This window comes from Schistocerca cancellata, chromosome 10 (genome assembly GCF_023864275.1).
Source record: "Schistocerca cancellata isolate TAMUIC-IGC-003103 chromosome 10, iqSchCanc2.1, whole genome shotgun sequence".
Classification (NCBI taxonomy): domain Eukaryota; kingdom Metazoa; phylum Arthropoda; class Insecta; order Orthoptera; family Acrididae; genus Schistocerca; species Schistocerca cancellata.
In genome coordinates, this window is record NC_064635.1 from 3,992,398 (window position 1) to 4,020,003 (window position 27,606).

At 44.5% G+C, this 27,606-nt stretch overlaps 1 protein-coding gene across 6 annotated transcripts in view; it reads left to right on the forward strand.

The window, feature by feature from the left end:
• Nucleotides 1-209: 209 nt before the first annotated feature.
• LOC126106509 (luciferin sulfotransferase-like) overlaps nt 210-27,606 on the forward strand; it is a 128,036-nt gene continuing 100,639 nt past the window's right edge. For 5 of the 6 annotated variants that reach the window (XM_049912833.1, XM_049912830.1, XM_049912834.1 and 2 more), the window contains exons 1-4: nt 210-274; nt 12,297-12,510; nt 25,800-25,899; nt 25,986-26,130. In XM_049912833.1, coding sequence (XP_049768790.1) covers nt 12,309-12,510; nt 25,800-25,899; nt 25,986-26,130 — 447 coding nt within the window. In that variant the 5' untranslated portion in view covers nt 210-274; nt 12,297-12,308. The remainder of the gene's footprint in view (nt 275-12,296; nt 12,511-25,799; nt 25,900-25,985; nt 26,131-27,606) is intronic. The other variant, XM_049912831.1, reaches the window with a different exon arrangement.

Below are 27,606 nucleotides of genomic sequence, written 5' to 3' on the forward strand. Positions count from 1 at the left end.
GGCGAGCAGCGTGGCTCCGCGCCTCATACTCCGTCCCGCCCTGCAGCGTCGGATGCGCTAACCTGGCGTGCCGCGGCGGCCGCGGGGCGAAGTCCCTCCCCTCTCTCCTCGTGTGGGGGCGGGACTGGTTCCCGCCTCTGGGCGGCTCCCTCTCCCACGTACGTACGTATATAAGCGGCCGTACACTGCTCGTCTCGTAAACCGAGCGACGCCGAAGCCCAGCGCTCCGCCTGGCCCGCATTTCAGCCCGAGACGTACTCACTAGCAGTAAAGCGTAAGTATTGGCTCGTTCCAGTCGCGCGGAACCGGTGCCCTGCAAACGGACTGTCGCCGGACACAGGTGCTACGCAGTACATTCAGTTCTGCCGCAGCATCTTCAGAGTGAGGAATACCGTTACAGGTGTCCCACAAGGAATGATGTCCGGCCTACTCTTATTGTTGGTCTTATACCGGGTGGTCCATTGATCGTGACCGGGGCAAATATCTCACGAAATAAGCGTCAAACGAAAAAACTACAAAGAACGAAACCTGTCTAGCTTGAAGGGGGGAACCAGATGGCGCTATGGTTGGGCCGCTAGATGGCGCTGCCATAGGTCAAACGGATAAATTCCGTTATTTTAATAGGAACCCCCATTTTTTACATATTCGTGTCCTACGTAAAGAAATACGAATGTTTTAGTTGGACCACTCTTTTTCGCTTTGTGATAGATGGCGCTGTAATAGTCACAAACATATGGCTCACAATTTTAGACGTACAGTTGGTAACAGGTAGGTTTTCTAAATTAAAATACGGAACGTAGGTACGTTTGAACATTTTATTTCGGTTGTTCCAATGTGATACATGTACCTTTGTGAACTTATCATTTCTGACAACGCATGCTGTTACAGCGTGATTACCTGTAAATACCACATTAATGCAAAAATGCTCAAAATGGTGTCCGTCAACCTCAATGCATTTGGCAATACGTGTAACGACATTCCTCTCAACAGGGAGTAGTTTGCCTTCCGTAATGTTCGAACATGCATTGACAGTGCACAGACACATGTTGTCAGGCGTTGTCGGTGGATCACGATAGCAAATATCCTTCAAATTTCCCCACAGAAATAAATCCGGGGACGTCAGATCCGGTGATCGTGCGGGCCATGGTATGGTGCTTCGACGACCAATCCACCTGTCATGAAATATGCTACTCAATACCGCTTCAACCGCACGCGAGCTATGTGCCGGACATCCATCATGTTGGAAGTGCATCGCCATTCTGTCATGCAGTGAAACATCTTGTAGTAACATCGGTAGAACATTACTTAGGAAATCAGCATACATTGCCCCATTTATGTTGCCATCGATAAAATGGGGGCCAATTATCCTTCCTCCCATAATGCCGCACCATACATTAACCCGCCAAGGTCGCTGATGTTCCACTTGTCGCAACCATCGTGGATTTTCCGTTTCCCAATAGTGCATATTATGCCGTTTTACGTTACCGCTGTTGGTGAATCACGCTTCGTCGCTAAATAGAACGCGTGCAAAGAATTGTCATCGTCCCGTAATTTCTCTTGCGCCCAGTGGCAGAACTGTACACGACGTTCAAAGTCGTCACCATGCAATTGCTGGTGGATAGACATATGGTACGGGTGCAATCGTTGTTGATGTAGCATTCTCAACACCGACGTTTTTGAGATTCCCTATTCGCGAAATTTGTCTGCTACTGATGTGCGGATTAGCCGCGACAGCAGCTAAAACACCTACTTGGGCATCATCATTTGTTGCAGGTCGTGGTTGACGTTTCACACGTGGCTGAACACTTCCTGTTTCCTTAAATAACATAAGTATCCGGCGAACGGTCCGGACACTTGGATGATGTCGTCCAGGATACCGAGCAGCATACGTAAGCACACGCCCGTTGGACATTTTGATCAAAATAGCCATACATCAACACGATACCGACCTTTTCCGCAGTTGGTAAACGGTTCATTTTAACACGGGTAATGTATCGCGAAGCAAATACCGTCCGCACTGGCGGAATGTTACGTGATACCACGTACTTATACGTTTGTGACTATTACAGCGCCATCTATCACAAAGCGAAAAAAGTGGTTCAACTAAAACATTCATATTTGTTTACGTACTACACGAATATGTAATTAAAAATGGGGGTTCCTATTTAAAAAAACGCGCAGTTGATATCCGATTGACCTATGGCAGCGCCATCTAGTCGGCCTACCACAGCGCCATCTGGTTTCCCCTTTCAAGCTGGACAAGTTTCGTTCTTTGTAGTTTTTACGTTGGATGCTTATTTCGTGAGATATTTGGCCCGGTCACTATCAATGGACCACCCTGTATACAGGGCGTCTCCCGTAAGAGTCAACAGACGCATTATCTGTGTTGTCTCGGCGTATGTTTTCAGTTTTGTTTTTACAGCGTGTATCTGCTGTCACATCAAACAAATTCCGCTCATCGAGTCCTCCACGTGGCGCTCAGCGTCTACGGAAAGCGTCAGTTCGTTTCCTGTTAGAAACTAAAAGATTTTTAAATTGGAATTTTACGTGCCCATTCGACAGAGCGGTCCCAGATTACTCTAGCGCGATGTTCATTTTCCAGTATGGGTTAACAGGGACGGTGTTCACTACTCGTCTCAGTACACGTTCGGTAAAACGAAAGTCGCACTAGAGTAACGTGGTAGCGCTCTGTCGAATGGGCACGCAAAATTCCGATTTAAAACTTTTTTGTTTGCGATGGGAAACGAACTGACACGTTCCGCCGACGCTGGGAACCGAATGAAAGACGTGATGAGCAGAACTTGTTTGAGCTGACACCACAAACACGCCGTAAAAGCTAAGTTGCAAATATCTGCTGAAACACCAGACAAAATGCACCTGACGACCCATAGAATAGACATCCTGTATATAAAGCACTAGTCCCCCCCCCCCCCCCCACCCTGAACCCCACAAAAGTTTAGAAAATGTTTGAAATTATGTTTTAAGTATGTTGGAAGTCGCTGAGGGCTCTCATTATCAAACATCAGATGAGTATAATGTGGGTAACTTGCACTCTGTTTTAAGAAAAGTAAACATATCACGCATCCCACTGTTTGTGAGGCGCTCCTCAACTGTGTCTCGCAAACTGATACACTAGTATATGTCGATACCGTCTACAAACTGTTTTGCGAACAGAGTCAGTATCAAAGAAGTGATACATTAAAAGAGCGCCGGCCACGACGTCCCAAACTCCCGCGTGCGTGTCGGCCGAGACCCCCCCCCCCCCCCCCCACTCAGCTCTGCTCTGCTCGCACCTCCTCGGAAGTAGCCGGAACGGCGCGACGCCTCACTTAGCGCTGCGGTGCGGCATTTTCCGGTCGGCACAGCCCTCAGAGTTCGGCAGATTCGTGGTGTCAGCGCTTTTTACCCTTCGCTGTTTGTTCGCGGTATGAAGGACGTTCGCAGAGTAAATTTCCTTTACTTCACGTCTATGGGCACAAATTTTTACGTCATCAGACTACCGGTTTCGCTCTCTATTGACCATCTTCAGATCTGTTTTATAGAAACATGTCCTAATATACTGGAGCCATAGTGGCATTGTAGAATGCTTAACACAAAATCAATGCCAGGTTTTAGCATTTGACGATGCCATTACGGCGCCATTATATTAGGACATGTTTCTATAAAACAGATCTGAAGATGGTCATTATAGGCCGAAACCGGTAGTCTGATGACATTAAAATTCTTGACCGTAGACGTGAAGTAAAGGAAATTTATTCTATTTTCGGGTAGCTGTTCAATTCGCGACCATGTCGCAGCTTGTGAACATTCACAGTGGCTGTTTGCGCAAAAGCAGTTAGTCTAGTTATCTGTCGTCACGATGCTTTAAAATGACAGAAGAGAGGGATCAGAATTCTCAGTTCGTATAAGCGACGGGTTGTCCTTTTTTGTTATGAAACGACATTACAATAACATGCAGAGAGAATTTAAACATTTAGATGACAATCCAGGAGCAAAAAAATTCAACGATCGACAGACGGGATTCATTGTTCTGTACATCGAGAAGCGCTCGTGCTAAATTTGCAGACATCGAGCAATTGGCAGCACGAACAGTAAAATTCCTGAATTCGCACCCATTATTTCATAGTCAGTTGCAACAGTTTTCATTGGAAATGAACGAAGAGTTAGGAGACTTCGTATATTACTGCAAAGTAAGTTGGTTAAGTCGAGGCGCAAGCCTGGAACGATTTTTCGACTTAAAACTCGCTGTTGTTCTATTTATGAAGGAAAAAGGAGTGCAGGAACGAAAATTAGAACATCGGGAATGCATTGCAGACTTCGAATTTTAAGTGGACTCCACCGCAGTGAAACACTCCAAGGTAACCTCTTTCTGATTTGATGAGGATGCATTTAAAAAGAAAATCGCGTTGTAGGAGGGACACATTGTGACAAAGACAGTCCAGCTCCCTAAGCTCACTGGCGTTAAGGGGCTGCTGGTGTGAAGAGTTCACTGTGGTCACGCCAGTCCAACACCCCTTTTCGAGCTGTTTTAGGGACCGTTTGCCATTTCAGTTGAAAGCGGCGTAATTGATTGACCTGGAAGCTAATTCCAGTTTCAGTGACAAATCTTTTTATGTTAAAACTGTCCAGGATGTATATACATTGCCTTCTTCAGGTAGATTTTCCAAGTCTCTATAATGAGCCTGCGAAACTGCTACAATACGAATTTCGATCGAAGTATTCGTATGAAAGACGTACAGAACGCAAGACGATGGCTGGCATCGCGTACACACGATCTCTGTCTAGATTTCTTGAAAATGAGCTTCCAGCAGTATTATAAGAGGTTCTTTTGACTACAAGAACGGCTGGCTTACTTTAGCAGTGAAGGCCCCTGCGTCATCTGAACCTGACATTCCGCGGAAAAAGGGACGGCACGAATGGCCACGTTCCTCGCCCCCCGAACCGCTGCCCCTTCAGTTCTTTTGCCTGTGGGGATGGTTGAAGGGGGAAGTCTATGAAGAAAAAGTAAACTCAGGACACCAATCGATTGTTCACATTGTGAACAGCGCTGGGCCCCCCCAAAGAACGGCAAGACGATCTCAGGAAGACCTTCTCGTGGTGTTGTCAAGAGATTTCTAAAGCGCACTGAACTCTTAGGTGGAATTTATGGCAGTCGACTTTGAGCTTAATCATTTACCTTTGCTTAACACCCTGTGTGTTTATTTCATTGGGTTACGTTGCAATAGCGGTATCCCTGTAAGTAATAAAAATTGAACACATCTTATATGGACTTATTAGTTAGTTCGTCAGAGGTTCCATAGACATTAAAACGAATATTTTATGGAAGTGATGTGGAACGAGTCAGTTTGCAGGATATGTTACACGTGATTAGTGTCGGCAACAGTGAATATATCATTACTTTTAGGGTTCCGGGGCTCAGTAGGTAAAATGGAAGCATTGCTTTGTTGTCCGTCCATTCTTCTGCCTGTCTGTACGACTGTTAAAGGCCCTTTTTCTCAGGAACGGCTATACGTAACAAGTTTATATTTACCTCACACACTGAGGTCTGTGGTCCCTTGGCGGTGTACAAAATTGAAGCTTATAAGTAAATGCAATCAAAAGATATGCCATTTATGTTCTTTTTTTAACACTCGTAAACTCACTGATGGCCGAGCGGTCCTAGGCGCTTCAGTCTGGAACCGCGCGACCGCTGCGGTCGCAGGTTCCAATCCTGCCTCGGGCGTGGATGAGTGTGATGTCCTTAGGTTAGTTAGGTTTAAGTAGTTCTAAGGTCTAGGGACTGATGACCTCAGAAGTTAAGTCCCATAGTGCTCAGAGCCATCTGAACCATTTTTGAATACCTATAAGGTACCTCCCGTTGGCCTCGAATAATGTACACTATTGAGCATTAAAATTGCTACACCAAGAAGAAATGCAGATGACAAATGGGTATTCATCGGACAAATATGTTATACTAGAACTGCCATGTGATTACATTTGCACACAATTTGGGTGCATAGATCCTGAGAAATCAGTACCCAGAACAACCACCTATGGCCGTAATAATGGCCTTGATACGCCTGGGCATTGAGTCAAACAGAGCTTGGTTGGCGTGTACAGGTACAGCTGCCCATGCAGCTTCAACACGATACCACAGTTCATCAAGAGTAGTGACTGGCGTATTGTGACGAGCCAGTTGCTCCGCCACCATTGACCAGACGTTTTCAATTGGTGAGACATCTGGAGAATGTGCTGGCCAGGGCAGCAGTCGAACATTTTCTGTATCCAGAAAGGCTCGTACAGGACCTGCAACATGCGGTCGTGCATTATCCTGCTGAAATGTAGGGTTTCACAGGGATCGAATGAAGGGGAGGGCCACGGGTCGTAACACATCTGAAATGTAACGTCCACTGTTCAAAGTGCCGTCAATGCGAACAAGAGGTGACCGAGACGTGTAACCAATGGCACCCCACACCATCACGCCGGGTGATACGCCAGTGTGCGTTTACCGCGATGTCACCAAACACGGATGCGACCATCATGATGCTGTAAACAGAACCTGGATTCATCAGAAAAAATGACGTTTTGCCATTCGTGCACACATGGTCGTCGTTGGGTACACCATCGCAGGCGCTCCTGTCTGTGATGCAGCGTCAAGGGTAACCGCAGCCATGGTCTCCGAGCTGATAGTCCATGCTGCTGCTAACGTCGTCGAACTGTTCGTGCAGATGGTTGTTGTCTTGCAAACGTCCCCATCTGTTGACTCAGGGATCGAGACGTGGCTGCACGATCCGTTACAGTAATGCGGATAAGATGCCTGTCATCTCGACTGCTAGTGATACGAGGCCGTTGGGATCCAGCACGTCGTTCCGTATTATCCTCCTGAACCCACCGATTCCATATTTTGCAAACAGTCATTGGACCTCGACCAACACGAGCAGCAATGTCGCGATACGATAAACAGCAGTCGCGGTGGGCTACAATCCGACCTTTATCAAAGTCGGAAACGTGATGGTACGCATTTCTCCTCCTTACACGAGGCATCAGAACAACGTTTCAGCAGGCAACGCCGGTCAACTGCTGTTTGTGTATGAGAAATCGGTTGGAAACTTTCCTCATGTCAGCACGTTATAGGTGTCGCCACCGGTGCCGACCTTGTGTGAATGCTGTGAAAAGCTAACCATTTGCGTATCACAGCATTTCTTCCTGTCGGTTAAATTTCGCGTCTGTAGCACATCATCTTTGTGGTGTAGCAAATTTAATGGCCACTAGTGTAATAGGCAAAAATGAAGGTTTCACAATAGAACCAAAGGAAAAATCTAAAAATTGCAAACTTTAATTATAACACACGAAAAACAATTATTTTTTCTTTTGTCATCCGACGTTAAAATTGAAATTGAAGCAGTCAGTAGTTCTGCATTCAGGCTGACTGGTCCGCAGAGGTAAAAGCCAAACATCAGGCAATGAATGATTTTTTATTGCTCATGTGATGAGTTTCGGAATTAATTCATCATCAGATATCCAGGAGCGATGACTGCACGTAGATATGGCAGTTAACAGACAACAGCCATGTCTACGTGCTGTAAGTGTGCGATTGTTTGTTTCACACACAACTTGAAACTCACCATCTACGTACCGTAATCGCTCCTGGATATCTGATGATGCGTAAATTCCGAACGCATCATATGAGCAACAAAGTCATTCCTTTCGTGATGTTTGACTTTTACCACTGCTACTGAGTCAGTCTGTAAGCACAACTGCTGACTCTTTTAATAACGGTCGCCTGCCTCCTCCATGACTGCGTTTCACATTTATATTATTGAAATTAAAACGTTCTCGACAATCGTGGAATCCCCAGGAACAATATCCTGCCAGTATCAACGTCGTTAACACGAAAAAGTCGCACAGATTCCCGATTCCCGGAATGCATGAACTGTCTGTGTGTACGTAGTTCAGTTCGTGTGGAACCCTGAGTGAGCCAGTATCACCAGTTGTTTTGGCCGCACTCGTGCAGCTGCACTCACAACTAGGTTTTTTTTTACAAGCTACAAACGTTTGAATAAAAATTCGTTCATGGAGATGAAGGAATTATCAAGGGGAAATCATTTTGGGTTACTAACTTCCTTACTTATCTGTCTTTATCCCAAAGAAAACAGGTGCTGACAGATGCGAAAATTACTGGACTGTCAGTTTAATAAGTCACAGCTGCAAAATACTAACGCGAATTCTTTACAGACGAATGGAAAAACTGGTAGAAGCCAATCTCGGGGAAGATCAGTTTGGATTCCGTAGAAATACTGAAACACGTGAGGCAATACTGACCGTACGACTTATCTTAGAAGCTATATTAAGGAAAGGCAAACCTGCGTTTCTAGCATTTGTAGACTTAGAGAAAGCTTTTGAAAATGTTGACTGGAATACTCTCTTTCAAATTCTGAAGGTGACAGGGGTAAAATACAGGGAGCGAAAGGCTATTTACAATTTGTACAGAAACCAGATGGCAGTTATAAGAGTCGAGGCGCATGAAAGGGGAGCAGTGGTTGGGAAGAGAGTGAGACAGGGTTGTAGGGTCTCCCCGATGTTATTCAATCTGTATATTGAGCAAGCAGTGAAGGAAACAAAAGAAAAATTCGGAGTAGGTATTAAAATCGATGGAGGTAATAAAAACTTTGAGGTTCGCCGATGACTTTGTAATTCTGTCAGAGACAGCAAAGGACTTGGAAGAGCAGTTGAATGGAATGGACAGTGTCTTGAAAGGAGGGTATAAGATGATCATCAACAAATGCAAAACGAGGATAATGGAATGTAGTCGAATTAAGTCGGGTGATGTTGCAGGAATTAGATTACGAAATGAGACACTTAAAGTAGTAAAGAAGTTTTGCTATTTGGAGAGCAAAGTAATTGATGATAGTCGAAGTAGAGAGAATATAAAATGTAGACTGGCAATGGCAAGGAAAGCGTTTCTGAAGAAGAGAAATTTGTTAACATCGAGTATAGATTTAAGTGTCAGGAAGTCGTTTGTGAAAGTATTTGTATGGAGTGTCGCCATGTATTGAAGTGAAACATGGACGATAAATGTGGTGCTACAGAAGAATGCTGAAGATTAGATGGGTAGATCACGTAACTAACGAGGAGGTATTGAATAGGATTGGGGAGAAGATAAGTTTGTGGCTCAACTTGACTAGAAGAAGGGATCGGTTGGTAAGACATGTTCTGGGGCATCAAGGGATCACAAATTTAGTAATGGGGGGCAGCGTGGAGCGTAAAAATCGTAGAGGGAGACCAAGAAATGAATACACTAAACAGATTCAGACGGATGTAGGTTGTAGTAGGTACTGGGAGATGAAGAAGCTTGCACAGGATAGAGTAGCATGGAGAGCTGCATCAAACCAGTCTCAGGACTGAAGACCACAACAACTGTCAGACATGTTATGTTACTGGGCAAACGATCAATACTTTCTTCTGCTGTGTATTGAATTGTTTTCTGAGCCCCTGACAGCTTTCATAATGGGTGATAAGTCGTTTCTCACTTCTATTGTTGTAGGTATTGTCTTCACTGTTTTCTTCATGTGACGTATTTCGTTAGCGAAAAATAATAAAAAAAAACTCATAAATGTGTAGCACATAGCCATATTCACAAATTAATTTGCAATGGAATGTAAAATGAGTCATTCCACATAGTTGCGGTTTATCGTGCAAAAAGATCCATGGGAAATGAAAATTACTAACTGTAGAGTTTTGTACTGTAGGAAGCAAGGGAGAGGATGTTGCTATGGGTGGCTGGTATACTTTTTCTGCAACACAAATGCACACGTGGATTAACACGGTTCTTTATTTACAAGGACTGGAAATTATACTTAACTGGAACAGAGTCCACCTGTTGCGATATCCTCACTACAAGTCCTGCTATGATCACTACCATAACCTGTGATGAACTACACCCACTCCGCGACTGAACTGAGAGACACCAGACATGCATTGTGAGGCAGAGAGGCCCTCTGGTCAGCGGCGGCGGCCTAGGTAGCTGGTGTCGGGAGGGTGCTGGCGGCGCATTGCTTGTCGGTGTGTCTCTGGCAACAACTGCACACCAACTATACAGCTGTGTTGTGATGGCACAGTTAAAATGTCTAGCGCCTTGAAGATTACACATGTACATGGCTATGGCTGGTGAACAGATATCATTCTTACTTTTCGCTTTTGTTCAATCAACACGTTCTTTCTCAGTGATGAGTTACCCCAGAAAACTATTCCATAACACATTACTGCGTAGAAAGATGCAAAAATACGAAGAGTGATAGTAGCTGAGCTTAACTGTTTGAGCAAGTCATTAATATTCTTCTTCCAGAGTTGCAGTTTTCATTTGCATTCTGTTTGTTATGTATGAGTCGAACCAATGCTGTGCCATAAATTACATAAAACTTAATCAAAAGCCTCGGAAAGGTCACAAAAAATACCGACTGACGATATTTTATAATTTAAGGCCTACAATATTTGTTTAGTGAATGTATACATAGCATTTCCAGTCGAGGAAACGTACTAGAATTCAAACTGCGATGTGCTAAGCAAATTGTTTCTACTTTAATGTGAGACTACTGTTGAACAAAACATCAGTAAGGAATCTAGATGAGAATTATTTAAATTTTACCAAAATTACCCTATCTAGAGAGTTTTGATACACTCTAAGAGAAAAAAGGGTGTACTGCGAAGGAATTATCCCATGTAAATAGAGGCAAATTATTACAATTTCAGAAATATTGTATGATTAATTCAAGAGAAAGAACTTCACAAATTGAACAAGTCAATAATGTGTTGGTCCACCTCTGTTCCTTATGAAAGCTGTTTTTCGATTTGGCATTGACTGGGAGAGTTCTCGCATATCCTCCTGAGGATACTGTGCCAAATTCTGTCCAATTGGCAAATTAAATCGCCAAAATCCCTATCTGGTTGGAGGGCACTGTCCATAATGCTCCAAACGGTCTCAATTGGGGAGAGGTCCGGCGACATTGTTAGCCAAGATAGGATTTGGGAAGCACTATGACAAGAAGTAGATACTTTCGCCGTGTGCGGCTGGGTGTTATCTTGCTGAAATGCAAGCCCAGAGTGGCTCGGCATGGAGAGCGACAAAACGGGGCGTAGGATATCGTCGACGTACCGCTTTGCAGTCAGTGTGACGCAGATAACAACCGAGAGGGACCTGCTGTGGACAGACCATCGCTGGTGGTTGTTGGACCGCATGGCGGGCGACACCCAAGCTGGTAGTCCGCCGCTCGTGGTCTCGCGGTGGCGTTCTCGCTTCCCGAGCACGGGGTCCCGGGTTCGATTCCCGGCGGGGTCAGGGATTTTCACCTGCCTCGAGATGACTGGGTGTTTGTGTTGTCCTCATCATTTCATCATCATCCAGGAAAGTGGCGAAATTGGACTGAGCAAAGATTGGATAATTGTACGGGCGCTGATAACCACGCAGTTGAGCGCCCCACAAACCAAACATCATCATCACCCAAGCTGGTACCCCGCCGCTGTCTGGGTCGTCTTCAGACACGTCTTCACTGTTCATCTGAGGTCGGTTCGAAGCGGGACTCATCACTAAAGACAATAGTACTCTGACCAATGAGAGCGCAGGCCAAAGACAGGTCTGGAGACGCCGCAGACGCTGGTGAGGTGTCAACTGGGCTCCCGCTCGCCCTAAGGCCCGACACCCAGCAGTGATACTGTGGTGGGCCAGTCCTATTGATGGCAGGACCACTTTCGTTGTTATCTGGGGCACCGTTACAGCACAGCTGTACGTCAACCATTTACTACTGCCCGTTTTGTAGCCCTTCATGACAAGCCATCACGTGTTTACATTTCAGCACGATAATGCCCGCTCGCACACGGCGAGAGTCTCTACTGGTTGCCCCGTTGCTTGCCAAACCCTGCCCTGGCCAGCAAGTCGGCCGGATCTCTCTGCAATTGAGAACCTTTGGAGCATTATGGGCAGGGCCCTCCAACCAGCTCGGGATTTTGACGATGTAACGCGCCGATTGGACAGAATTTGGGTACGATTTCCCTCAGATGGGCATCCGACAACTCTGTCAATCACTGTCAAGCCGAAGAAGTGCTTCAGCAAGGGCCAGAGGTGGGCCAACGCTGTTGGCTTTATTAGTTTGTGGTGCTCTTTCTCTCGAATAAATCACCCAGTTTTTCTGGATCTACCGATTTCGGCCCCATTCGTATGATTCCTTCGCGGAGCATCGTTTCTTTTTCGGTCTTATTACAGTGTATGTAGGAAGTGTTGGCGCCTCTACCTAACGCAACGTTGCTCTGCTGCTTGTGTGCAGTGAGAAGGCGCGATGTCGGTGAGTGGGGAGCGGCTGCGGCACCCGCTGGCGGAGCGCCTGAGTGCCGGGTTCGAGCACCGCTACGGGGACGGCTTCGTGGTGACGCGGCCCGGCGGCCTCGTCATGCCCGCCGAGTTCCTGCTGGACGCGCAGCGCGTCCACGACTTCCCCGTCAGGCAGGACGACGTCTGGCTCGTCACCTTCCCCAAGTCAGGTCAGTCTCCGAAACAAAAAGGTCCTCACAGGGCTGACGCGTTAGACTCGCGGGGAACGGGCAGTTCCCCCTCGCACGGCTTTTGTGACGTCACTTCCTACTGTTTCGCGTCGAGGAGACATTTAGAGCCTGAGAATCCTTTATCCTACAAGTTCCAGCTTTCTAAATAGTCCCGTTCTTGACAGGTTCGGCTTTCTGCAGCATACAAGGCTTCAGGGCAGATCGCCGATAATGTTTTCATTTTGTATTCATCCGTAAGTTCTTCTTGTCGCACACCCTCATAATGAGTTTGAGTGCTACATTCACCTTCTTTCTTCTTTGTCCCATAACACTTCTTTTCTGTTACACCAGTTTGTGCCCATTGTCCTAGGTTTTTAAAGCTCTCCACGTTCTACATTTTCCCTCCTTCTAATGTCACAAACGTAGGAGATTCTTGACGTTCGCCATATACTGTGCTTCCTCGATAGAGCGTTGTAAACCTGTTTATTTCTGTGTCGGATGGTTGGATTCCCCGTCTCTTCTAATGATAATGATAATCGCAACATCGTCTGCAAATAACAGTATATCTGTATTCCTCTTCTTGCATCCCAATCGTATTCCATCCACTTGTTTCATTTCTCGTCACCTTTACCTGATCACCTTTACGAGGACACAACGAAAGAGGTGACTCTGGTTTTGGGCTTAAATCACTCTGAAATTGACTTTCGATGTCGTATTACATAAGGACTGCTCAGTCAGTTCACTCGATTTTCTAACCAAAATCACTCGTGTGTATAAGAAGTGTACGAGCACGGACCTGCCAAGTTATAGACCAATATGCGTAACATGAGCTCGCACCCAAATTCTTTAACATATTGTCGGATCGAACGTAACAAATTTCCTTTAGATGGGAAAGCTTCTGTCCAGAAATCTTCACGGTTTTAGAAAGCATCGATCGAGTGAAACACAGCTTCGTCTTTTCTCACACGATAATGTGCTGACCACGGATGAACGGCAACGGAAGATTCTATATGCCTAGATCTACGGAAAGCGTTTGACACCGTGCTCCACTGCAGACTGTTAACGGAGGTAAGAACGTTACGTATGGGAAAGGTTCCCAGATATGCCAGTGGCTCGAAGACTTCTGACGTAACAGAATCCGGTAGATTGTCCTCGACAGCCAGTGTTCATCAGAGGCAAGGGTATCGTCAGGAGTGCCGCAGGGAAGTGTGACGGGAGCGCTGTCGTTGTCTGCATGCGTAAATGATGTGATAGCGCGAGCAGGAATCTGCGGCTGTTTGCTGATGACGCCGTGGTGCACGGGAGGTCATCGTCGTTGAGTGACTGTAGAACGACACAAGGCGAGTTGGGCGAAATTTCTGGCTGCTCTCATGAATGACAGCTGTCTCTAAATGTAGAAAAATGCAAGTTAGTGCGGATGAGTAGGAGAAACAAACGCGTAATTTCCGGATGCAGCATTACTGGTGTCCTGCTTGACACAGTCATGTCGTTTAAATATCTAGATACAACGCTGCAAAACGAAATGGAACGAGCACATAAGAATGGTTGTAGGAAAAGTGGATGGCCGACTTCGGTTTGTTGGCAGAATTTTAGGATGGTGTGGTTGCGATTCGCTTTTGAGTGCTGCTCGAGTGTCTGGGATGCCCTTCCGGTCGGACTGAAGGGAGACATCGAAGCAATTCAGAGGCGGCCTACTCGAACTGTTACCGGCAGGATCGATGAACAAGCAGGTGTTACGGAGACGCTTCAGGAACTCAGATGGGAAGGCGAACACTACTGAGAACATTTAGAGAACCGGCATTTGAAGCTGCCTTCAGGACGACTCTACTGCAACCAAAGTACGTTTCGCGTAAGGACCACGAATGTAGGGTAAGTCTGGGAAGGTCGGGCCAATTTTCTTCTTCAGCATAAACTTTGTGTGTTTCTCAACTTTTAGACTTCAGGCAGCATGTTCGTATACAGTGTCATATAAACTTAAGCACAACGCCTTATTGAGGCACTGCCGCTTAGAATACAAGAGGTATGGCGGAAGGAAAGCATGCGTGAGAGCTGCGTCTCATCCATAGGTGCAGCAGTCAGATGGACGTTCTTCCATTTGTTGGCACAGACATATCTTGCGGCAAATAAGCGTAGTCCGGGACTTCGGCCCTCTTCAGTGGGGTTGTTCCACATCCCTTGTAGCTAAATGTAGCTCTATTCCACCTCTCACACATTAAGGCAAATGGTCCATCTCTCTCAAATATGTACTGGTCTCCGACTGTCTGGGGGAGACAAACCAACCTCACTCATATTTGCAGATAGCGGAATCGTGTTACATGCATTTGTAAAGCTCGCATGTAGGAAAAAAAAACTGCATCAATATTGCGCAAACTAAGCCTTAATACTATACTTACATGGCTACACAATAAAGCTTTTCGGCTCACCAGAACTAAGATGAAAATGTCAGCAACACTTTTGCACCACGTTTGTTCTTGAAAGAGGTCCTCGCAGGTAGCTTGAGCTGCTCTCCAGCGGCGCATTTGTGAACTGCGCCACTGCTACGTCTCATCCTGGACTTACCCTAAGATAAGAGAGATTGGGGCTCGTACGGTGCCATAAGTACAGTTGTTTTTCCCTCGCTCTGTTGGTGAGTGGACCGTGCAAGGAAATCGCTTGTGATGGCTTGCTGAGTATGTACGTACACGTACGTAGGTGTAGCTCAGTGATCGGAGTGTCTGGCTGCCTTGCGGAGGACCCGATACTGGCCGGGTTTTGTCCTCGGCGGGAGGTGCCCTCTGTCTCGTGAGGTCAACTGGGGAAACTACTTGACTGAGAAGCAGAAGGTCTAACGTCACGAAAGCCGACAACGGCCGGGAGAGTGGTGTGCTGACCGCACGGCCCTCCACAGTGCGTCCGATGGACGCCGTTGTCAGAGGATGACACGGTGGTCGGTCGGTCCCCCTTGGTCCTCAGTACGCTGCAGATGTCAGTCGTGGTGAAAACACTACTCAGTGCCTTATGTCGGAGCAAAGTAAATTCCAGCGTGGCCAAATTGTTGGTGCTGGTATGCTGGATGCTTTCGTAATCGAGGTAGCCAAAGTGTTTGCTGTTTTCTCTGCGGCGCGCTGCGGTCATCTAGAACGTGTTTTATCGCCTTTTAATACAAGTGTGATTATTGTGTTCACGTGGTGTTATTGGCCATTTACCGGATCGGATGGTCAGCAACTGCAATGGCGAACGGACTCTACATCTACGTGATTACTCTGCAATTCACAATAAAGTGCCTGGCAGAATTCGTGCTTCTGACACAGCACAACCTGTATTTATTATTTCCGACAGCACTCGAAGTTTATTTGAATACCAACGGGTTTCCTAAACGGAATTAGGAATGGTGATACGTTTTTCGGTTTCCATATTTTTTGTAGTTTTTTATTCTAAGAGTGTGTTACTGCTATGCACTTCTTATGTGATCACCTCGAAACAGTTGCTGGAAAAAGTTTTAGTTTTTAATTCAGTCGTTTCATTCAGCAACTCTCTTTCGTTGTTGATGTTATTAGCGGCTACTTCTAGCTCCTGTATGCTGGGCATGGGCGAACTTTTGGGTAATGTATGAAGCAAATGATTTTTGAATCTGCGGCCTGTTTCTGGGACACGGGCAACTAGAGGATATTTATAAGTCTCACCTGCTCTGAAAGAGTCGAGATGTTCTCGGAATCGGAATTTTTAGTTTATTATATGATTTGCCCAATGCAGCATGTGTAAGTTCTCTTCGGTACGCCACATCTAACTCAAAACGTCTGTTGTCTTATCTATTCATAAATTGAAAATGAGGTGGTGAAAATCCGAATGAGTAACGACTCCGTTTTACTGATTAAGATTCAAAATGTTAAACTTTGAACGTTAACATATCTCGTCCCATCATGAGGCTAAACTCTGACAAAATGATATTGTTTTTTTTCCCTTTAGTAAACAGTTTCTTGTCATTCTCGACAAATTAAAAAAAATCATTACAACTGTAATTATAAGTTTAAACTTGCGCATTCCTCTTTGAACGAATTGTTATGACAGGTGCCAGCTAGAAATAATTTTCTTTTCTCGTCTGTCTACACTATATAAACAAATAGCCGTTTAACTCGCTTAAGAAGTGAATTAGACATTATTACTTCGGTGTTAATCGTATTCCTACAACAAACAACTAAGGTCGAGTTTTGACCATTGGCAATTGGCGCCTAATGTGTACCCGCTGATTACCGTTGGGCCGGAGCTGCATCTAGTATTGGCTGTATTAATTACAGCATCGTTCATTTGCTGTTATAACTTTTCAGACTTCAAAGTATTACCAACAGACAGTTTAAATTAGGCAAACTCAAACTTAAATGCATTGTATAGACACAGAAAAGTATTGTGATTCCAATAGACGTGTTAAAAGACAAATTCACACTTTTGTGTGTTGATACAGTAATGTATCTTCGACAAATGAGTTACACGTATAAGATAAATATGAGATTTTAGCATCGTTTAGGAGGCCCATAAGGGATAACTATTGTAACCTCCAAGTATGAGAAATCCCTTACTGTATGGGACGGTTGGCAACCCTGCCTTCTTTACACCTTAAGACGCCACCTGTCTGCTTTCATCTTGGTCTCATGGTACAAGCTACTGAAAATGCGGTCCAGCTTCCAATTAATTTGTTGTGGTTGTTATGAACGGACGTGAACGACGGTTCTAATTAAAAGTTACTCACATGATTAACGAACTCTAGCATTTATGAATGCAGCAAAACACAGCACAACATATTTACACATTTATACATATAATAAAACTGTAACTGGCCAATGTTTCTACATAGGAGACATTTAACTTATAACTGCAAAACAAGCCTAAACAACTAGTTTTAAAATTTTTGTTTATTTGTCTGTTTGTCTTCTGTCTGTTTTTGACCGTTAGTTTGTAGGAGCATCACGCAGGAACTACCACACGAAACTAGATGCGATTTTGACAGTCGTATTGTTGGAGGTGTAACTTAAAATCTGGTGCATGTTTCAGCTTGACATATTGCCAAGAAGCCGAGTCGTCTACACATACGGAGTGCTTTTTGTTAACTGGGTCTGTGGGGGGAAATCGGATCCATAGGAGATACAGTGAAACTGTCTTAGGAACCATTAGGTGCTTTTTTGTGAAAACAGTTTTTACATAGTAAAATTTTTGGTCACTCTAGAGTTATATATGAAAACGAGTAATACACAATATTTTTTAATGTGGATCGACTCAGTTTCGTGTAAGGACCTTTTCATTATATTGGAATAAAATTGGGGTAGCAGAAGTTTTACAACACTAAACTAAATAAACCAGGACAAAAATGATAGAATCCGTAAAAAGTAATATTTTGGAACGTTTTATCATCATAATAATGATGTTAGCAGTTTAATCCCTTTATGCATAGACATTCTGTATTTCATTCTTGAATCGGTGTATATATTATCGTTGATAAGTTCGTCGAGTTGGCACTACTATTATCATTGACAAGTTTGTCGAGTTGACACTAAAAATCTATTATCGGTCTTAAGTTTGTCGATTTAACACTAAAAATCAATTTCATACGTTTCTTCAGAGGTTTCCATCGTGTCATATCGATATAAATGAGTAATATACTTTTTGCGATTTCGTATTAGTGTCTTCGTTCGTTTAACTTCTTTCATTCGTCAACTCTTTCATCAACTGGTGTAACAATTATCGTTGATAAGATTGTCGAGTAGTAATAATGCCTTGCCAGAGATTTCATCCATGTGGATCTCGACCCCGCATGAATTTTGAAAAACCTTGGAGCTTATTATCGGTGAGAAAAACAGATATAAAAAAACTAAGGTTAAACTGTCGAAATGGCCAATGGTAAAGAATTGCAGTGTGTGTAAGCACAGATCCTATAATTTTCGTAATTTCTTTAAGTACAACACTAGGCTGTTCTGCTATCGAGGTCTACTGGTATTTCATACTTCAAATATCGGTATCTTTGCTTAAAAACACAGCAATTCTTCACCGTTTTGGACTCGAGATCCACACGGACGAAGTCGTGGGCCAAAGTTACTTTCTAGTAACACTTGTCCACTACCTCACTAAGCACCGTTGCTCCAGTCCACACTGACGCCATTAGTCCATTCCACACTGGTACGGAAGTTAACTGCGCAACACGACTTCAGCTGACTGGACACCACTGTTCTGATTCGACTCGACCCGATCTACCAGCCCCGCGCAAACAGTACGTAACGCTAAACTAAACACCACCAGAAGCCCCAACGGGACCGACCGGCCGCCGTGTCATCCTACGCCCACAGGCAGATACGGAGAAGCGTGCGGTCAGCACACCACTCTCCCGCCCTTTTGTCAGCTTATGAGACCGGAGCCGCTGCTTCTGAATCAAGTAGATCCTCAGTTTGCCTCACAAGGGCTCAGAGTACCTAACACTGCTGACCCACAATTCAGCTACGTCATTCGATGATTACTTTTACTCTTAGCTTCAGCCAGCAGATGTGCCGTAGGCTCAGAAACGATTGCATGTTGATAATTCTTCCGGGTTATATGGCCGTGGTCCACGGAATTATTCTATTCCTAACGTTTCGTCGAATACTACGTCGGACATCTTCAGAGGTATGGCTGGTCCTGCCGAGTCCTGCCTAGCGATGGCAGTCTAAAACATAAAGTGTTTCGGAAGAGCACACATACTGATAGATACTTACATAAGAACTCCAATCATCACCCACAACAAAAAAGAGGTGTAGTCAAAAGTTTAGTGGACAAGGCAAAACGGATTTGTACGCCGGGAGATCTGGATACGGAACTGAATCATCTGAAACAGGCCTTCGAATAGAATGGTTACTCAAACAAAGAAATTAATAGAGTTTTAAGACCTAATTACAGCAGGCTAAGGGAAAAGGATGGTACACAGCAATGGAAGAACACGGTGTCTTTACCTTTCATTAGTAAGGTTACAGATCGAATCGGCAAAATTTTGTTGAAACTTAGAGTGAAACCGGTAATCAAACTTACCAGAAAAATAGGACAAGTACTTCGTTCTGTTAAAGATAGAAAGCCACCATTATCATCTAGCGGTGTGTATAAAATTCCGTGTACTTGTGGCAAGGTCTATGTTGGTACTACGAAAAGAAGTGTGAATACGAGGGTAAAGGAGCATAAAAGTCTTTGCCGACTGGGAAAAATAGATAATCGGCCGTTGCGGAAAATGCACTTCAGTCAGGTAACCATGTAGTTAAGTTTTCTGAACCTACAGTTTTAAGTGCTACCACGAACTATTATCAACGACTGTATAGGGAGGCTATTGAAATTTATGAACATAAAGATAATTTCAATAGAAATGAACAGGCGCTCGAAATTAAGCGAGATACGGACAGTGGACCGTGGTCTAGGGGTAGCGTCTTTGATTCATAATCAAAACTTTTTGGTCCCGGGTTCGATTCCCGCCACTGCCTAAATTTTGATAAATAATCAGCATTGGCGGCCGAAGACTTCCGGCATAAGAAGTCAGCCTCATTCTGCCAACGGCCTTGTCAAAGAGCGGAGGAGCGGATAGAGGTTCACGGCACTCTCTTGTCCTAGGGGTGGGAAATTGCCCCTAAAGGCGGAAGAATCAGCAATGATCAACGACGTGAGGATGCAGAAGGCAATGGAAACCACTGCATTAAAGACACGTAACGTGTATCCACAGGACATGTGGCCTGTAATTGAAGAAGTGTCATGATGATCTCTCCATTGGCAAAAGATTCCGGAATAGTCCCCCATTCGGATCTCCAGGAGGGGACTGCCAAGGGGGAGGTTACCATGAGAAAAAGATTGAATAATCAACGAAACGATAACGTTCTACGAGTAGGGCGTGGAATGTCAGAAGCTTGAACGTGTAGGGAAACTAGAAAATCTGAAAAGGGAAATGCAAAGGCTCAATCTAGATATAGTAGGGGTCAGTGAAGTGAAGTGGAAGGAAGACAAGGATTTCTGGTCAGATGAGTATCGGGTAATATCAACAGCAGCAGAAAATGGTATAACAGGTGTAGGATTCCAGAATGAGGTGTAGGATTCGTTATGAATAGGAAGGTAGGGCAGAGGGTGTGTTACTGTGAACAGTTCAGTGACTGGGTTGTTCTAATCAGAATCGACAGCAGACCAACACCGACAACGATAGTTCAGGTATACATGCCGACGTCGCAAGCTGAAGGTGAACAGATAGAGAAAGTGTATGAGGATATTGAAAGGGTAATGCAGTATATAAAGGGGGACGAAAATCTAATAGTCATGGGCGACTGGAATGCAGTTGTAGGGGAAGGAGTAGAAGAAAAGGTTACAGGAGAATATGAGCTTGGGACAAGGAATGAAAGAGGAGAAAGACTAATTGAGTTCTGTAACAAGTTTCAGCTAGTAATAGCGAATACCCTATTCAAGAATCACAAGAAGAGGAGGTATACTTGGAAAAGGCCGGGAGATACGGGAAGATTTCAATTAGATTACATCATGGTCAGACAGAGATTCCGAAATTAGATACTGGATTGTAAGGCGTACCCAGGAGCAGATATAGACTCAGATCACAATATAGTAGTGATGAAGAGTAGGCTGAAGTTCAAGACATTAGTCAGGACGAATCAATACGCAAAGAAGTGGGATACGGAAGTACTAAGGAATGACGAGATACGTTTGAAGTTCTCTAACGCTATAGATACAGCAATAAGGAATAGCGCAGTAGGCAGTACAGTTGAAGAGGAATGGACATTTCTAAAAAGGGCCATCACAGAAGTTGGGAAGGAAAATATAGGTACAAAGAAGGTAACTGCGAAGAAACCATGGGTAACAGAAGAAATACTTCAGTTGACTGATGAAAGGAGGAGGTACAAACATGTTCCGGGAAAATCAGGAATACAGAAATAGAAGTCGCAGAGGAATGAAATAAATAGGAAGTGCAGGGAAGCTAAGACGAAATGGCTGCAGGAAAAATGTGGAGACATCGAAAAAGATATGATTGTCGGAAGGACAGACTCAGCATACAGGAAAGTCAAAACAACCTTTGGTGACATTAAAAGCAACGGTGGTAACATTAAGAGTGCAACGGGAATTCCACTGTTAAATGCAGAGGAGAGAGCAGATAGGTGGAAAGAATACATTGAAAGCCTCTATGAGGGGGAAGATTTGTCTGATGTGATAGAAGAAGAAATAGGAGTCGATTTAGAAGAGATAGGGCATCTAGTATTAGAATCGGAATTTAAGAGCTTTGGAGGACTTACGGTCAAATAAGGCAGAAGGGATAGATAAATTCCATCAGAATTTCTAAAATCATTGGGGGAAGTGGCAACAAAACGACTATTCACGTTGGTGTGTAGAATATATGAGTCTGGCGATATACCATCTGACTTTCGGAAAAGCATCATCCACATAATTCCGAAGACGGCAAGAGCTGACAAGTGCGAAAATTATCGCACAATCAGCTTAACAGCTCATGCATCGAAGCTGCTTACAAGAATAATATACAGAAGAATGGTAAAGAAAATTGAGAATGCGCTAGGTGACGATCAGTTTGGCTTTAGGAAAAGTAAAGGGACGAGAGACGCAATTCTGACGTTACGGCTAATAATGGAAGCAAGGCTAAAGAAAAATCAAGACACTTTCATAGGATTTGTCGACCTGGAAAAAGCGTTCGACAATATAAAATGGTGCAAGCTGTTCGAGATTCTGAAAAAAGTAGGGGTAAGCTATAGGGAGAGACGGGTCATATGCAATATGTACAACAACCAAGAGGGAAGCAAGAGTAATAGAAGGCAGATTTCAGACTACCTAACAGATCAAAACGAAAATTTCTGTTCCGACACTGACAATGTTGAGTGTTTATGGAAAAAGTTCAAGGCAACCGTTAAATGCGTTTTAGACAGGTACGTGCCGAGCAAAACTGTGAGGGACGGGAAAAACCCACCGTGGTACAACAACAAAGTTAGGAAACTACTGCGAAAGCAAAGAGAGCTTCACTCCAAGTTTAAACGCAGCCAAAACCTCTCAGACAAACAGAAGCTAAACGATGTCAAAGTTAGCGTAAGGAGGGCTATGCGTGAAGCGTTCAGTGAATTCGAAAGTAAAATACTAGGTACCGACTTGACAGAAAATCCTAGGAAGTTCTGGTCTTACGTTAAATCAGTAAGTGGCTCGAAACATCATGTCCAGACACTCTGGGATGATGATGGCATTGAAACAGAGGATGACAAGCGTAAAGCTGAAATACTAAACACCTTTTTCCAAAGCTGTTTCACAGAGGAAGACCGCACTGCAGTTCCTTCTCTAAATCCTCGCACCAACGAAAAAATGGCTGACATTGAAATAAGTGTCCAAGGAATAGAAAAGCAACTGGAATCACTCAACAGAGGAAAGTCCACTGGACCTGACGGGATACCAATTCGATTCTACACAGAGTACGCGAAAGAACTTGCCCCCCTTCTAACAGCCGTGTACCGCAAGTCTCTAGAGGAACAGAAGGTTCCAAATGATTGGAAAAGAGCACAGGTAGTCCCAGTCTTCAAGAAGGGTCGTCGAGCAGATGCGCAAAACTATAGACCTATCTCTCTGACGTCGATCTGTTGTAGAATTTTAGAACATGTCTTTTGCTCGAGTATCATGTCGTTTTTGGAAACTCAGAATCTACTATGTAGGAATCAACATGGATTCCGGAAACAGCGATCGTGTGAAACCCAACTCGCATTATTTGTTCATGAAACCCAGAAAATATTAGATACAGGCTCCCAGGTAGATGCCATTTTCCTTGACTTCCGGAAGGCGTTCGATACAGTTCCGCACTGTCGTCTGATAAACAAAGTAAGAGCCTACGGAATATCAGACCAGCTGTGTGGGTGGATTGAAGAGTTTTTAGCAAACAGAACACAGCATGTTGTTCTCAATGGAGAGACATCTACAGACGTTAAAGTAACCTCTGGCGTGCCACAGGGGAGTGTTATGGGACCATTGCTTTTCACAATGTATATAAATGACCTAGTAGATAGTGTCGGAAGTTCCATGCGGCTTTTCGCGGATGATGCTGTAGTATACAGAGAAGTTGCAGCATTAGAAAATTGTAGCGAAATGCAGGAAGATCTGCAGCGGATAGGCACTTGGTGCAGGGAGTGGCAACTGACCCTTAACATAGACAAATGTAATGTATTGCGAATACATAGAAAGAAGGATCCTTTATTGTATGATTATATGATAGCGGAACAAACACTGGTAGCAGTTACTTCTGTAAAATATCTGGGAGTATGCGTGCGGAACGATTTGAAGTGGAATGATCATATAAAATTAATTGTTGGTAAGGCGGGTACCAGGTTGAGATTCATTGGGAGAGTCCTTAGAAAATGTAGTCCATCAACAAAGGAGGTGGCTTACAAAACACTCGTTCGACCTATACTTGAGTATTGCTCATCAGTGTGGGATCCGTACCAGATCGGGTTGACGGAGGAGATAGAGAAGATCCAAAGAAGAGCGGCGCGTTTCGTCACAGGGTTATTTGGTAACCGTGATAGCGTTACGGAGATGTTTAACAAACTCAAGTGGCAGACTCTGCAAGAGAGGCGCTCTGCATCGCGGTGTAGCTTGCTCGCCAGGTTTCGAGAGGGTGCGTTTCTGGATGAGGTATCGAATATATTGCTTCCCCCTACTTATACCTCCCGAGGAGATCACGAATGTAAAATTAGAGAGATTAGAGCGCGCACAGAGGCTTTCAGACAGTCGTTCTTCCCGCGAACCATACGCGACTGGAACAGGAAAGGGAGATAATGACAGTGGCACGTAAAGTGCCCTCCGCCACACACCGTTGGGTGGCTTGCGGAGTATAAATGTAGATGTAGATGTAGAATAATAAGAATGGACGATCAAGAAAGAAGTGCTCGTATTAAGAAGGGTGTAAGACAAGGCTGTAGCCTTTCGCCCCTACTCTTCAATCTGTACATCGAGGAAGCAATGATGGAAATAAAAGAAAGGTTCAGGAGTGGAATTAAAATACAAGGTGAAAGGATATCAATGATACGATTCGTTGATGACATTGCTATCCTGAGTGAAAGTGAAGAAGAATTAAATGATCTGCTGAACGGAATGAACAGTCTAATGAGTACACAGTATGGTTTGAGAGTAAATCGGAGAAAGACGAAGGTAATGAGAAGTAGTAGAAATGAGAACAGCGAGAAACTTAACATCAGGATTGATGGTCACGAAGTCAATGAAGTTAAGGAATTCTGCTACCTCGGCAGTAAAATAACCAATGACGGACGGAGCAAGGAGGATATCAAAAGCAGACTCGCTATGGCAAAAAAGGCATTTCTGGCCAAGAGAAGTCCACTAATATCAAATACCGGCCTTAATTTGAGGAAGAAATTTCTGAGGATGTACGTCTGGAGTACAGCATAGTATGGTAGTGAAACATGTACTGTGGGAAAACCGGAACAGAAGTGAATCGAAGCATTTGAGATGTGGTGCTATAGACGAATGTTGAAAATTAGGTGGACTGATAAGGTAAGGAATGAGGAGGTTCTACGCAGAATCGGAAAGGAATATGTGGAAAACACTGATAAGGAGAAGGGACAGGATGATAGGACATCTGCTAAGACATGACGGAATGACTTCCATTGTACTAGAGGGAGCTGTAGAGAGCAAAAACTGTAGAGGAAGACAGAGACTGGAATACGTCTAGCAAATAATTGAGGACGTATGTTGCAAGTGCTACTCTGAGGTGAAGAGGTTAGCACAGGAAAGGAATTCGTGGCGGGCCGCATCAAACCAGTCAGTAGACAGATGACAAAAAAAAAAAAAAAAAAAAAAAAAGGGACAGTGGCGTTACAAAATCGATAAGTGATTTTATCTATGACGGACTATTATCGATAGTTGCATTTTATCCTTGACTAGTTTTCTCCATGCTACTGTGTGCAAGGTAGACCACGCCCACTTCCCTCGGCATTTAGGCCGCTCTCCGACGCCCGACTCGTCAGTCGGCAGGACTCAGCAGGACCAGCCATACCTCTGAGGATGTCCAACGTAGTAGTGGACGAAACGTTAGGAATAGAAGAATTCCATGGACCACGGCCATATACCCGGAAGAATTATCAACAACAGTACCATCCGGTCGTGAAAGCCTTCATTGTATGATTGCATCGATTACACCGCTCTCTAGATACGTAAATAATATTAAAATTTCCGTGAAACCTTGGCACGTGAGGAATCTTAAACCTCACAGTTTCCTCACCGATGTGGCAAATGGTTACTATTTGAGCACGTTAATTCGACAGGTACGACCTGGACGCAGGAGCTGGTGTGGCTTCTGATGAACGACCTGGACTTCGAGACCGCTAAGGAGACGTGCATCACCAAACGGTTCCCGTACCTCGAGTGAGTACCCGCAGAATGAAGTGTCGGAACGGCGGCTCCTCTGTAAGACTGCTGACCGCAGGCCCCGTGTTTACTGCTGCCGGCAGACACGTGAGCCTGGTGCCCGCGGCGGTCAGGCAGGGGGCGCCCGACTCCATCAGGCAGGCAGCGGACCAGCCGGCGCCCAGACTCGTCAAGAGCCACCTGCCGCCGGCGCTCCTCCCCAGGCAGCTGTGGACCGTCAAGCCCAAGGTAAAGGAGCCTCTGCTGCAGTAGAGTCGTGGTTTCCATCGGCATGTTTCAGGTGCCGAGTACAAAAATGTATAAACCGAGTCCCACCGCCAATTACACTGTAGTTGTTATTGTGGTCTTCAGTCCTGAGACTGGTCTGATGCAGCTCTCCATGCTGCTCTATCCTGTGCAAGCTTCTTCATCTCCCAGTACCTACTGGAGCCTACATCCTTCTAAATATGCTTAGTGTATTCATCTCTTGGTCTCCCTCTAAAACTTTTACCCTCCACGCTGCCCTCCAGTACGAAATTGGTGATACCTTGATGCCTCAGAACACGTCCTACCAACCGATCCCTTCTTCTAGTCAAGTTGTGCCACAAACTCCTCTTCTCCCCAATTCTATTCAATACCTCCTCATTAGTTATGTGATCTACCCATCTAATCTTCAGCATTCTTCTGTAGCACCACATTTCGAAAGCTTCTATTCTCTTCTTGTCCAAACTAGTTATCGTCCATGTTTCACTTCCATACATGGCTACACTCCATACAAACACTTTCAGAAGCGACTTCCTGATACTTAAATCAATACTCGATGTTAACAAATTTCTCTTCTTCAGAAACGCTTTCCTTGCCATTGCCAGTCTACATTTTGTATCCTCTCTACTTCGACCATCATCAGTTATTTTGCTTCCAGAATAGCAAAACTCCTTTACTACTTTAAGTGTCTCATTTCCTAATCTAATTCCCTCAGCATCACCCGACTTAATTCGACTACATTCCATTGTCCTAGTTTTGCTTTTGTTGATGTTCATCTTATATCCTCCTTTCAAGACACTGTCCATTCCGTTCAATTGCTCTTCCAAGTCCTTTGCTGTCTCTGACATAATTACAAATTCATCGGCGAACCTCAAAGTTTTTATTTCTTCTCCATGGATTTTAATACCTACTCCGAACTTTTCTTTTGTTTCCGTTACTGCTTGCTCAATATAGAGATTGAATAACATCGGGGAGAGGCTACAACCTTGTCTCACTCCCTGCCCAACCGCTGCTTCCCTTTCATGTCCCTCGACTCTTATAACTGCCATCTGGTTTCTGTACAAATTGTAAATAGCCTTTCGTTCCCTGTATTTGACCCCTGCCACCATTTGAATTTGAATCAGAGTACTCCAGTCAACACTGTCAAAAGCTTTCTCTAGGTCTACAAATGCTAGAAACGTAGGTTTGTCTTTCCTTAATCTTTCTTCTAAGATAAGTCGTAGGGTCAGTATTGACTCACGTGTTCCAACATTTCTACTGAATCCAAACTGATCTTCCCCGAGGTCGGCTTCTATCAGCTTTTCCATTCATCTGTAAAGAATTCGCGTTAGTATTTTGCAGCTGTGACTTATTAAACAGATAGTTCGGTAATTTTCACATCTATCAACACCTGCTTTGTTTGGCATTGGAATTATTATATTCTTCTTGAAGTCTGGGGGAATTTCGCCTGTCTCATACATC